The sequence below is a fragment of the Mercurialis annua genome, linkage group LG3 (assembly GCF_937616625.2).
Source record: "Mercurialis annua linkage group LG3, ddMerAnnu1.2, whole genome shotgun sequence".
NCBI classification, from domain to species: Eukaryota; Viridiplantae; Streptophyta; class Magnoliopsida; order Malpighiales; family Euphorbiaceae; genus Mercurialis; species Mercurialis annua.
The window spans coordinates 73,305,980-73,320,315 of NC_065572.1; the positions used below are offsets into that span (position 1 = coordinate 73,305,980).

The following is a 14,336-nucleotide window of genomic DNA, read 5'->3' on the forward strand; positions in this document are numbered from 1 at the left end:
TATCTACTAGTATATGAAATTTCGTTCTTTCCGCCATAGGAAATGAGAGAAGTGTGCAGGTTATAGATTGTAATAAAGTCTGTTTGCAGTTGCCTCTAAATCATTTAAAACAAGATGAATATGTAAGACAATAAAACTAGCTGTATGTTCAGTATATTGCCTATGAAGGGGAAAACAACCAAAGCCATATTTTATTGGATAGGTTAATTGCTAGTCGAGTCGTAAATGACAATTGTTCTCTGTCCTTCTGTATTTAATTGTGCATAATTACTGTTACGAGAATTAAATCGATTGCTAATGTGGACATAGCTTGGATGGCTAAGACAACTCTAAATGCATCAAAAGGTTGTGGATTCGAACCAGTCTCGGTAACTGACAAACTAACAATTGAGACTTTAAAGAGTCTATTACCATTTTTTGACAAAAAAAAAATTAAATCAATTTGACATTAAATTTATTTTAAAAATTGATAAGCTCGGTCTGAGATTATTTTTTCAAGGCTTAATGGCAAAAAAAACTCAAACCTTTACGACTTGTTGCAATTATATCCAAACCTTTTAATTTTTATAATAATATTCAAATTGCATTATTTTGTTGTAATAATATCCAAATTGCACTTTTTATGTGAATTTTTTTGAGTTTTTTGCCATTTTTTGGGACTTTTACTATATTATTATACATCAAAACATAATAATAGCCTAATATCTTAATTGAAAACAACAAGTTCAGCCATCAATTTTACTATTATTGTTACAAAAAATGTAATTTGGATATTATTGCAACAAAAAAATGCAATTTGGATATTATTGCAAAAATTAAAAGGTTTGGATATAATTGCAAGAAATTGTAAAGGTTTGGGTTTTTTTACCATTAGGCCTTTTTTCAATTGATTCAATTCAACTTTAAAATTATTTTCGATGGATTGGTGGTGTAAAGAACCGACTATATAGGTATGATGTTATGCAGATGAGCCTCCTAATCTTACAACAGATCTGTTCTGTTCAAAATCAATTAGAGGATGAGCCTCTTAAGGTTGTTGAAGTTTTAAGTTCAACACAGCAAGACATGCTGAATACAAACGTTGCAAGTCCAATATTAATTTCATTCAGCAAGTCTTAAATCCAATTTTTAACTCCCATTGCATTTACCATTAAACAACTTAATGTATAGAAACTGCGTTATATCTAGTCAAAACGTTTCATAAAATCCAAGTATATAAATGTTATCACATTTACCATGTTATTACCAAATCACAAACAGTACTCTAATCAAATTCCACTTTTTAAAATTGTAAGTGTTCTTGATTCTACAATGGCGTCCAGGTCTTACTGCATTTTCGTTTTGGCTTTTTTCATCATCACAATCAATCAACTAAGCTACGGTGCTCGCCCCCACCTCATGGACACTGAACCACCAACAGAATCCGCTCTGCCTCTACCCCCAAACGGAGAACTATTTCTGGTTCCGTTCACCCCATCCTTTCCACCAATTCCTAGATTAACATTACCACCTCTGCCTCTCATTCCTGAATTCCCTCCATTTTCAACGGATCCCGTCAACTCTTCAAATGAGTGGGACGCTACACCAAATTAGTTCAATTTCAATTACTAAGCAATTTAATCGAATTATTATAATGATCTGTTAAAAATGTTTTTATTTCATTGATTTAATAGAATAAAATTGTCTTGTGAATGTGAACAGGTGAATAGTAACAGCAAGCTTATTAAGAAATTAAAGCAGCTGTGTCGCAAATCCTGTAGTTATTTATTTTTGCCCGTTTAACGAAACGCCTAGCTATTGATAAAAATGCTTATGCGTCAGATACCATAGGCAAATCTCTAAATTTCAAAAAGATTAAAGTTATGCAATCTCAGCCGAAAGATGGTGATTAGTGTTAAATTAATCAAAGTGAACTCAGAAACTAAATTATAATTGCATCATAGATTGCATAATTAGGAAATGATCTAATTTTATGAAAATAATTAGATTAGATTAAAAATGCAAGAGAAATCAGATGGTAGTGCATGTAATTTAAAATCATCATTTAGATTACAGATTTATATGGATAACAATCATCATATTTCTGCTTGCATTCAATCTTTTAATTTGAAAATAAAAAAAAAATGGATAATAAATAAGAGAATCAGATATAAAAGAGTCAATCACCACCAAGCATTGAAATGCTTATAAGACTGGGGCGACAAAAAACTATCATCATCTTCTCAATTTCATCTCAAAAACAAAAAAATAAATACGTAAGAAAAACTATAAGTGGAAGTAGCAGCTGAAATTATGAAGGTGTGATGCTAAATAGGTGTATATAAAGAGGGGAATTAGGGTTTTGAGAAATTAGGGGTTTTTGAGGATAAAAATCGGGCTAAGGCCCAATTTTACTAAACAACTAGGCCTGTTGAACTTGATAATGCTAAGGCCTGATTTTAGTATACAATTGGGCCTGCTGAACTTGATAATGAACACTGGATACTGGTATCCAGAAACGAGGATGATTATTTTCTGCAGGGGAAAGCGACTCGGAAGAAATGGGTCTAGTGTCTTCTATATGGCCCATGTTTGTACTTTGTTCTATATTTACCATATGGAAATTATCATTTTCGAGCAAAGAGAAGGTGATTTATGGCTTCTGGCCGGAAATCAGTGTTTTTTAACTATTTATTTTAGCGCTTTTTTATTTTGCGAATAAATTGTTCTGGTTTTTGAAGATTTGGTTGTTTTTCCTGAGTGTTTTTATTTATATTAGTTTCGCATTACGTGCTATGCACGTGACTCGTAACGTAATTCGTCAATAAACATACTAATAAATTTATTATAACTGTATCAATTTTTTATTTATAATTAATATTAAATTAGTTAAGAATTTTTGTAAAAGTAAATATAATATATTTGGCTATTAAATTTTTTCCATACTGAATTTATTTTTCTTTTGGTTTTATAATAACCATAATTAAATAATTAATTTTATTTTATTAATAACATCTTTAAAAATAATAAGATAGAAATTTAAGTAATATTATATAATATAGATATAGATATATATATATTGTAATTTTAACCTATGATATATATTTTGACATTTAAATTGTAATCTCAATTGAATTCCTTATTATCGTAATCTCTTGTTAAAAGAAAAAAGATGAAGGAAAATCATATCCAATTGTGTTTTGACAAAGTCTCAAGGATATGCATGATTGAGTAATTATCTTTTGCTCTTCAAAATTCCAATTTGGTAGGATATCATTTTCGTTAAAGGATCACTCCAATCAGCTTATCAACTAAATTATATAAATATCTATCCAAAAAAAAAAAACTAAATTATATAAATAACACAAAAAAACAATATTCTCAACTAGGTACAGCGTGATGAATAATTCATTTTTTAATAAAAGATTCATGTAATTTAAACATTAGAGTTACTGAATACATTTTTTTAAATAAATAAATATAATTATAAATATTTAAAACTTATTTAAACTAAACACATTTTTATATAAAAGAAATAATTTTATGAGTTTCTTATCATAAACATTATAGACGATGGAACATTAACTGTATATTACTAAATTTTTGTTATGCTCATGAGAGGTTAAATTTAATGAATTTTTAATTTATGTCAAAATGAGAAACACGGTTTTTAGAATGTGGGATGATAACAAAAACAAAATTTCAGAATCAGAAAACAGTTATTATCTACATGTTCCTTATTATCTTTCATCCCCAATATGGGTGATTTTCTCTCCCTATGTGGGTGTTTATTTTCTCTGCTAAACTCCTATATAACACTTATCAATAAACTTTTTAAAATAACTACTTAATTTAAAAAATACGATAACTTAATTAAAATAATTATTTAGTTATTACTTAAGTTTTTAAAACGAAACCTATTTCATAAGAGGGGCCTCTCAATTGGCCCCTCTAGCTCCTATTCTGGGTAGATAAATCGAGAGGACTCCTTCAATATCAGGTATAATTATATTAAACTATTATTTTATTTTTACGAAATAAATGAACAGGTACATTTGGGCAATTCTTTCTGGATATTTTTTTCAACCTACGCTACTACATGTTACAATAAACTCACAGGGTACTACTATTATCATATCATTTTTACTATTGATACGTATCTTGATCATCTTTAATATTGTCAATTTATTTTATCGTTCTACCGTTTGTTTAGCAAATTATTTAAACTTTTGTTTATATATATTTGTTAAATAAATGTGTATTTGGATGGCTCATATTGTAGCTACAAAGTCCACTTTTTTTTTTGACAATCGAATAATCTTTCATTAATAATAAAGAGCAGTTACATGTGTAAGAATTTAGAAAGGGTATAACCGTTTATAATGACCTGACATGGAACAAGATATAAATCTTGATTCGCAGCTCGCCTTACAAAATAAAATCAAAATTACATAACTGCTCTAACACAATAAGATCCAATCCTTTTCTGTCTAACAGAAAACTCACAAACTCTTTATAAAACAACAACAAATCTTTCATATAGAAAGAACAGCAAAACTTTCAAAAAGAAAGACAATCGCTGTAAAATAGTTATAAAAAAAAAAACTAATATAACCTATAACGATCTCATCTTCAATCTTGAAAGGTCTTGATCCATCTCTGATTTTTTATTTATTGAAATTGATGCGCCTCGTCGATAGATTTACCAACCAAAATGAAAAAGATGAAAAAGAGTCGGTCATTTATTTTATTCTAAAGCAATAAAAAAGAAATGGCTACCGTCAATGGCAAAAATAAACCATTGACGGCAGCCGAAGCGAAAATAAGAGGAGAAACGCTTGACGGCTAGGGGTGGTCATTCTTCTATATATTTATATATTGTTATCTCTGGCAAAAAAAAAAGTTTATGGTAAATGGAAACAAGGAGATTGGAACAAAGGAAAAATTGAATTTCGAAAATAGAAAAAACTTTATAAAATTTTGTTATTTCACGCTAAAAATACGGCAAATGTTAAAGCAAAACGACGTCGAAAGAATAGAAGAAAAGATTTAAATTGTTGTTGGACATATGTGATTACTAACTGTAACACTGGAATGCAGTGAAGTACAGTGAAATAAAGACACTTGGACTAAGTTCACACAACCTATCACCACTTTTAATTTTCCCAAACCCTAAAAAACCAAAAACAATCAGAATCCCATCAAAAACCTCTCATTTTCCCTCCTCTATCTCTCTCACCCTAAAAACTCTCTCTATTTCTAGTTAATGCTTCACACCGCCTCATAAAAAATGGCCTCCGCTTGTGTCAACAACATCACCATGTCGCCGGAGAAGTTCCCTCCGGCCACCTTCCCATCCTACGGCTGGTTAAGTCCACGTATCTCCTTCTCCCGTGAAGACGACGCTTCTCCAAAGAAATCTTCCGCCTCCTCCAATGCCACCGCTGTCACCGGTGATCTGTCGGACATTTTAGATCCTGTCGACTTTGAGTTCCGTCTTGACGATTCCGTTACTATGTTGCCTGCTGATGAGCTGTTTGCAGATGGTAAGCTGATGCCGTTACAAGTAACGACGAGTGTTAAGCCTATTGCTAGTGTTAATACTCGTGAGATCAGAGCATCTGAAACGACGCCGGGGAATGTTAATAAGTCTTGCCGGAGACTGGAGATGGAAATTTCAGGTACTGATCCTTATTTGTTTTCTCCTAAAGCGCCTAGATGTTCGAGCCGTTGGAAAGATTTGTTAGGTTTAAAGAAGCTTTACCAGAACGCTAATGCCAAATCCGAAACCAACAAAGCGACGTCGTTATTGTCGTCTTCCTCTTCAGCTTCTTCTAACCCTAAATCACTGAAGCATTTCTTGCATAGAAGCTCTAAATCTTGTAGTGGTAACTCGTCTTCGTTTTTAGATCACTCACTGAGTTCACCTTTGTTGAAGGACTCGGACTGCGAGTCTGTTTCCATTTCTTCGTCAAGATTATCGTTGTCGTCTTCCTCGTCTAGCCATGAGCATGATGATCTCCCCCGGCTCTCTCTTGACTCCGAGAAACCAAACCAGAATTTGAATCCGAGTCCAAACCCGTTTATCCTCAACCGGAATCCGAATCAAAACCCTCCAAGAATGAGACTAGTTAGACCCAGGGCAGAGATAAACAATACTAATGGGAATGGCAATAACGGCAGTAATCCAATTCCAACGGCTGCGAATCGTACGAGTAGGAGCCCGATGCGGTGGGCCACAGCGGGGGAGCAATCAACTGGAGTGACGAGCAGAGGAGCATCAATAGACAGTCCAAGAATGAATTCGTATGGTAAAATAGTGTTTCAAAGCTTGGAGAGAAGCTCAAGCAGTCCAAGTAGCTTCAACGGAGGGCCAAGATTGAAACACAGAGGCATGGAGAGATCATATTCAGCCAATGTAAGAGTCACCCCTGTTCTAAATGTACCCGTTTGTTCACTCAGAGGCAGTTCAAAGTCATTCGGGTTCGGTCAGCTGTTCTCTTCCTCACCACAGAAAAGAGATTCCAGTAGTAGTAATAACGGTAGCAGCAGCATTGGTAACAAAGGACAGCACAGTAATTACACCAGGACTCGCATTGATAAAACAACATAAACAGAAGGGTAACTAGTAACATTTTTAGCATTATTCTTAAGTTTTTGTGTTCTGGGTACTAATTTTTTGCTCAAAATTTCAGTTTTTTTTGTCAATTAAGAAAAAAGGGCAGTTGGGAAAATCTGTGTAAATAATCGGTAGAGGGTCTTTTCGTTCCGTTATGTTTTAACCAAGCTAATTCTGTAGTTTTTGCCTGAGTGAAAGATATGGAATCTCTCTGGTTTTTCTTAGTGGTCACCAGCATTTGTTCAGCACGCGCTTCAATGGAGTATATTTTTTGTATTAGTGTGATCTAATCTAATTCTGGTTTAGTTAATTAAGTTTTATTAGCTTTTCTGTTGTTTAGTGGTGGCGTTTTGGGAAATGCTGCCAAGATTAACAGAAGCGCCAGCTCTTCTGATTAATTTTTTGCATGTCAGTCTGATCCTGAAGCCTTGCCCCCTTCTTTTAAATATCTTAAACGCAAATATATTTTTAAAATTTAGGATTTAAGTTGCTGTGTTTTTATAATGTTAAGTGATTTGTTTTGTAATGGGATGATTGATCTGGGTGAAGATTATGGTCGGTGGACCATGAGTGACCCCGCCTGGATCAAACATATATGGGTCAAGTTCCAAAAATTTATGCTGACTTGGGCAGATTCTCTGCCAGATTCTTTGGATTTTATATTAAAAAAACTGTTTAACTATTCAATTCATGCCATTACCAATTGGATGTGAAACTGTAGATGGCATAATAGCATGTGATCTTTTGTCTTTCTTTTTGGTGTTTTGCTAATTGGTTTAACTAATTCTGGATTAGTTTTATATTAGTGTAAATGTGCTATTTAAGAAAATTGAGGTGGCCAGTTAGGCCTAGTCTAATTGAATAAGGCTCTTTAAATGCGTTTTTGAAGTTTTTAAGGCCAATTCTAATTTGAAAATCCAATTATTCGTCACTTATAATGATATTTTGGGAAAAATGAAAATAATTTTGAAAATTTCATCAAAATGTGATGCTTAAATTGGATTATATTGAATGGAGAACAGCTCAACTATGATAAAAAAAAAAAACCAGACTGGTGCAATTCAAAAAGACCCAGGTAAGATGGCCTACAAAATTGCATCATTTAAGAAGGCAAGCCCATGTGCCTAAGCTAATGTTGCTTGCAGGCAATTTTTTTTAATTTATAAAATTCGTTTTGTCATTGTCCTATGGGTCATTCATTTATCCATCTTTAAATTTGATAACTCCTATTTGACCATTTTGTCCTAATTAAGATTTGTATTTGAAGCTACTTCTTGATTTGACATTTGGACGGTGATGCCTGGCTTCTATTTTATTCCACTACTCTACCTCTATAGAATACCCTGTTACCAATCCTACTAGATAGCCGTTGGATCTATCCATATTTTTTCTTGGGCATGATCTGATCTATTTATGTTTTTTTCTTCACTTCTTGTTCCCTGAAATGATAATTAATAAATGTTCTCATTTGACTAGTCTTATTGGACCAACTATTTTGTCTTCTAGCATTTTTATTTTACTAGCATTTTCCACACATTTTAACGAGAAATATTTTTCACTTTTCTACTGCAGTTACTGTTAAAATTCAAATATTCACTGCCGTGCAAATTCATTACTACTGGAACGTGGTAATGGACACTGGACAGTGTGTAGTAGTCTCTGAATAGATTCCTCTTTATGCTTCATCTTTTCTTCTTGCTCTTCTCCAGCTCTTTTTTCAGATTATCGAATTCCGCGGCGCAATCTTTTTCAGGTTTTTCGTTTGTATTAATGTGTTGCCATTAAAGATCATCAATTAATCAAGTATTAAAAGTAAATTGTAAATATCATGTGATTTAAGATAATCTAGACTTTTATAATTCTGATTTTTGGGACTAAACTTTTTCAAAATCAAACATCGTTTATGAGATTTAAAGTTAATATCCTAAATCTTTTATAGTAGATAGTATTGTATAAATAAGAGTTTTTGGTAATCCAACTTATACACATAAAATTTTTAGGTGTAAAAGGCGAGTTGAAGGGGTGAGGTTTCCATCGAATTTTTGGTTAAATTTCAATTTTTTCTATTTTAAATCAAGTCATACTTTTTGAGTTTTACAATTCTTAAATCGTGCATTACCAAATATGTTAAATCTATTTGATTTAAGATAAAATTATAAATTGATCTTTAAAAAAAATTACATTTGAATTACTTTATAATTTTATAGACATTTTGAAGAAAGATAAATCAAAGCCTATTTTAATTTATTTCTTTCAATTATACAGCCAAATTCAATCGAATGTTTGGATATATTTTGTTTTGATTGGCTACAATTAGAATAAAATTAATTATAAAAAGGTTAAATATAATCGAAAGTATTATTAAATAAATTGATTTATTTGGTAGTTCAGCCTTATATTATTCTTTTATTTTACTTATTATTTATCCTTTGTAATGAAATTTGTTAAATTACAATTTTTTCACCCATGTTCATCTATAAGCCATCTCATATCATTTGTCAAACATAGAGGGTAGAGAGAAAAAATAGTGATACCATCACTATTTCTTACAAATAAAAGAATGAAATTGATACCGTATGCAAAATTGTACTTAGTAATTTGGCGGAATTGGCAAATATTCCTCTCATCATATAAAATCACCAATGTGTTTTTTTCCTCAATATGAAAGAATAAAATCAATTCAAAATATTGAACAAAGTATATATACATGTGTCATGTATATGTTATATTGGTATGTGGTGGGGGTACATAATTGAGCTAGCAAAGCTATTTAAGCCAGTACATAACCATATGTTTGTGTTTTTTCTGAGTCCTGGTGAGCTGTATATCTTTTACTATTTCATCAAAATATCTTCTTAATTATATTATCCAATCTGCCTACATTCTACAATTTTAATGTGCTTTATTGTTTGATGAATTAGTAGCATCAAATTCTACTTAAATTGGCATTATTAAATGACTATTTATTGAATTCATGTTCTTGATTCTTTGCTAAACATATTTTTGCAATTACTATTTTTAGTTGTTTGCATGTCAATTGAGTTATATATCTTTTATTCGGTTTAGTTATATGGTAAAATTCAGTTTATAAAAGATTTATAATGATTAAATAAATCTATAAATTTATCAAACACAAATAAATTCGCTTACTAATAAACTATACAAAAGTTTATAAAAAAATTAAAAAAACTTTTGAAGCTTTTGTATATAAATGCAATTTGGTCATGTTCAGAAACAGGTTCCTCATCAATTTATTTTTATTAAGTAAAAAGAAATTAAAAGTGCTTCTTTTTGTTTTTTAAAAGGAAAGTGAAAAACGTTCTGCTAAAAACAGCACATTTGTTTATAGGCAAAATCCAGGCGGAGGCCCCTCTATTTTACCTGTTTTGTTCGAGAGGCCCCTGACGTAAAGTTTGTCACGTCTGGATCCTTGTACTTGTCAATATTCCAATTTTAAAGCCCTTATGTGGATAGAAAATGGAGAGTGTAACTCACTCTCCGTTAGTTAACAGAAAAAGGTGATGTAGAATTTTTTCCATATATTCAGATCCACGTGGCATTATTTTTTTGTACTTATAACAACTAAAATCACAACTTAATAAAAATATGTAAAACAAAACAAATTTTATGGCTTCTTCCTTGAAAATGCTGAACTTCAAACCACAAATAAAAAAACCGATCTAAGTGATATTGATGATCCATAATTTATTCAAAACCTTGAACAAAGATCTAAATTTCAATCTAATTCCACAACTCGAACTCGATGAACAAATCCCAGTTATAGATCTTTCAGCGTCACGCCCTATCAATATTCAAAAACTAGTTTCAGAGATCGGAGACGCTTGTGTCAGAGGTCCGTCGCGAAATGAATAAAAGCTGCGAAAGCGTTGTTTGATTTGCCATTAGAGGAGAAAAGAAAGGTGAAGAGAAATGAGGTTGATCCTATGGGTTATTGATGTTGACTTCCAGAATCCGATAGTTCCGGCGATAGATGAACCGTCTCATAAAAATGTGTGTTTGATTCATCAGATCCAATGATTTTGCAGGTTGTTTTTATCTTTTATATGTGTATGTGTGTTTCATTCAGTGATTAGGGACAATTGAACTACTATTTTTTATTTTATTTTTTTGGTACAAGAAAGGAGGCAAAAGCCTAGACAAAACTAATTAAGAACTCTACGCTCATAAGAAATCCCTTGCATATCATGAAATAACCATGGAATAAGGCTAGTAGGAGGCTGTTCATGCCAGTATATACCAATGCTATTATCATGCATCATAGAAGCAAGGTGGTCTGCAGCCATGTTTGCCTCTCTGTAAACATGTGTTATAACAACTTCCCAGTCCAGCTTAAGAAGACCATGGATAGAAGCAAGGAGGCCTGAATAACCAGCTGCATAAGAACTAGAATTGATCTTCTCAACTACCAACGAGTTGTCCACTTCAAGGAGAACTTTCTTAGCTCCCAACTTCCACCCAAGCAAAAGACCATGATAAACACCTCTAAACTCCGCTCCAATGACCGAATCATTGCCGATGCACATCATAAAACTGCCGAGCCAATTACCGAGCGCATCACGGGCTAACCCTCCTGCTTTCGCAATCTTCGTCAACGGGTTAAAGGCCCTGTCGGTGTTAATTTTAATCCAACCATTATCCGGCCTCTTCCAATTGATAGACACAATTTTATAATTCCTCAAATGATTAGTCCGAGTCTTGCTGCTAGTTTCACCATTTTTTTGAATCTGTGTTGATATGCTTTTTAGTGTGCAAAAATGTTTATGACTGGATTTGATCTGAAGTAGGTGAATCTTTAGCTGCCTCATTTTCTTTTTCCATCAAGTCGATTTTTCCCTTTATTTTGAAAAAGTTTCTCAACCAATTACTTAGTGCAATTGTTATCTATCTTGTTCTTAAAAGTGTATATAATTGCCCACTTGCTTTAATTTCTAATTGCATGTTTGCTGTATGGGTTCGCTGTATAAAGCTTAAATTTTGAGCTACCTCTTTTCAATAATCTAAACCCATGTTTTAATAATCTTTATGTGATCATTGAAATGGTAGTTTTGTCGTGAATGTCTTTGAAGCTGGACCCAAAGAACAAGCTGCTGCTTCAAAATGGTGAGCTCTAGAAATGGCCAAAACAAAAAGGGTTAATTGTAATATCTTGGTGGCCTCCATTACAGCATCAAGTTCTAGAGTGGGATGAAAATTAAGATGGAGCTCGCACTATTGGAAGAAGTTATGATATTGGCAATGATTTTTGTCATATTTTCAGCAATTGCAGCTCAAAAATTTGGCAATTGTTTCGGTGTCAATTCACGACGGATCATTTGGCAACGCCTGAGATATTCTTAGAGTAATTTTATTTTTTTGAGAATCCTTAGAGTAATTATTATAAACTGAGTACTTTGTATAAATTTTAGCTCTTCCAATTCAAATAGCTAGAAATTTATGTTTTTATTTGTGTGTTGATTACCAGAGTTTAATTATCTGCTCTGTTTGTTGGTGAAGAAGATGAAGTCAAGAAAAGGAAAAATATACCTAAGGTCCTTAAATTTTATGTGTATTTATGTGGATTAAAAGTGAAATGGTCACAGTTTTTTTTCTTTTCATACTCTCATTAACGGAGAGTGAATTACACTTTCCATTTTCCATCCACAAAAGGGCCTTAAAATTGAAATATTAACAAGTACAGGGATCCAAACGTGACAAACTTTGCGTCAAGGGCATCTCGAACAAAATAGATAAAGTAGAGGGGCCTTCGTATGAGTTTTGCCTTGTTTATAATATTAGTGAAAAGATTTAAATGAGTGTGCTTTGCCATGTGACCATTACAGAAAAGAAGCTTTTCCATGAGCTAGAGAGTTCCAAATTACATGCAGCTATCACTCCATTATTGAAGAATGGGTACAAACATGCCGAACCCCAGCCAGGAGCTTCATATTATCATATATATATATATATATATATATATATATATATATATATATTATTGTTTCATATTTTTAACTAAGGATTTAGTAGAGTCGAGTTTTAATTATGTATATCACACTACGAATTCAATGAACCTCAGTTTGAGTTCAAATGGACTTAATTTTTCAAAATCGAACTCAAACAATATAAACATTTCTATTATTTTTAAAATGTTTTCTTTATATAAAATATACAATTTGACGGATTTATATGACACATAAACACACACTTAAAAGTATAAAAATATAAATATTATACAAGATTTAATTATTTTTTTGTGTTTAGAGAGGATCGTTTAGACTCCTGAGTCTCTTTAATTGATATTTAATTCGATGCATGGGCGATCGCCGGGAAAAAATTAAAAAAAAAGAAATTTTTTCATGTTTTAACCGCCCCTACAAACGATAGGGGCGTTTTTTTTCTTGTAAGGACGTAAAATTTCGACCTTACTGAATTTGAGTTCTGATTCCGCGATTGATTTGGTGTGAGATTAAACTCAAATAGTCCCAGATGATTATATCCCTATTCATAACCAAACCACGTGATATAACTATAATGAACAAACAAAATCATGAACCAAAGCATGTTTTAAGCCTATTTAATTTAAATATTTGTAAGCCTTCATTGAAAAGAAAAAAAGAGACACCGTACTTGAAAGTTGAAACTCTTAGAAATATTACGTAGTATACATTGATTTGTTGTGGTCCTTGTTTTCTTTAGCCTTGAGTACTATGTTAAAATTTTAATATAGCTAAAAAAATGAACTTGACAAAGCTGGCATGAAACTAATTATAAATGCATATAACTATATATAGCATTAGCATTTTTCATATTAGCTAAAAAAGCCTTTCAAATTACGACTGCATTAACCAGTGAGTTATAATTCAAATGGTATAGCGGTTGTCTGCTGTGACTGTCGTTAAATATCTCCCACCAGCATTCACTCTCAATAATAATAACAAAAACAAAACTATACAATAACTAGTTTAGAAATCATAAATGAGAAGGATTGTAGACAGTGCATCACAATCATCGCTATAGCTGCGTCATACGGAAAATAAAATTGCTGTTCTACAGAAGTGTACATCAGTTTGCTACATGCAATATTATAAATGCAACCCCAAGATGAATACTATTCTACTGTTTAAATATACAAAACTTAACAAAAAACATTTTAGTTATGTGGTTTTGAACTTGCCCAATAGTTTTTCAGTTGAAAGATATATAAATTTTAGCTGTAAAGATTTATAAATTTAGAATGGCTTAACTCATTCTGAAGTTCTCATACTTTATCACTTTTATTCAGAAAGATTTTTCCGTACAAATATTTTGTCTAGTACATTTACTTAATTTTTATTTTATATATTTTTATTTGTTTTTTTAGTCCTTTAGTGATAAAAATATTTTATTTCGATTCCATTAAAAGACATGGAAAATCAAACATTAGATAAGTAAAAAAAAAACAATTTTATAGAAAGAGCTAGCTTTTTGAACAAAATGATAATGAGTTTTTCCATTTAAAAATTTACCATCCTTTAATATTCATCATTTAAAAATCTCACATTTTGTATTACAAAAATTAAAATTCTTCATTGATTTCTTTAAGAATGCTTGCCCGACCCAACTGTCTATTGGCTAGGGAAAGCTGCACTGCAGTACTTGTTTTTGACCACATTTTGAGAAATTGGTCATTTGATTAGATTTCTTGTTTTTTGAGTTGAAATATCTGATTCATTTGTTAACCATGTATTTTTTTTAAATG

At 31.7% G+C, this 14,336-nt stretch overlaps 1 protein-coding gene, 3 non-coding genes and 1 pseudogene across 4 annotated transcripts; 2 read left to right on the forward strand and 3 right to left on the reverse strand.

Annotated features, from left to right (window-relative positions):
• Positions 1-1,863: 1,863 nt before the first annotated feature.
• On the reverse strand, positions 1,864-1,949 carry LOC126676022 (small nucleolar RNA Z196/R39/R59 family). Its single transcript, XR_007640200.1, has one exon. It is a non-coding gene; the product is annotated as a small nucleolar RNA Z196/R39/R59 family (small nucleolar RNA).
• Positions 1,950-2,004: 55 nt separating this feature from the next.
• On the reverse strand, positions 2,005-2,086 carry LOC126676021 (small nucleolar RNA Z195/SNORD33/SNORD32 family). Its single transcript, XR_007640199.1, has one exon. It is a non-coding gene; the product is annotated as a small nucleolar RNA Z195/SNORD33/SNORD32 family (small nucleolar RNA).
• A 54-nt stretch (positions 2,087-2,140) lies between these two features.
• Positions 2,141-2,222, reverse strand: LOC126676051 (small nucleolar RNA U31b). The gene has a single exon (XR_007640226.1). It is a non-coding gene; the product is annotated as a small nucleolar RNA U31b (small nucleolar RNA).
• Positions 2,223-5,072: 2,850 nt separating this feature from the next.
• Positions 5,073-6,877, forward strand: LOC126674921 (uncharacterized). Its single transcript, XM_050369467.2, has one exon. The coding sequence runs from the start codon at positions 5,270-5,272 to the stop codon at positions 6,590-6,592; it is 1,323 nt and encodes a 440-aa protein (XP_050225424.1). The 5' UTR covers positions 5,073-5,269; the 3' UTR covers positions 6,593-6,877.
• Positions 6,878-6,947: 70 nt separating this feature from the next.
• Positions 6,948-7,023, forward strand: LOC126676036 (small nucleolar RNA Z122; annotated as a pseudogene).
• The last annotated feature ends 7,313 nt before the right edge of the window (positions 7,024-14,336 follow it).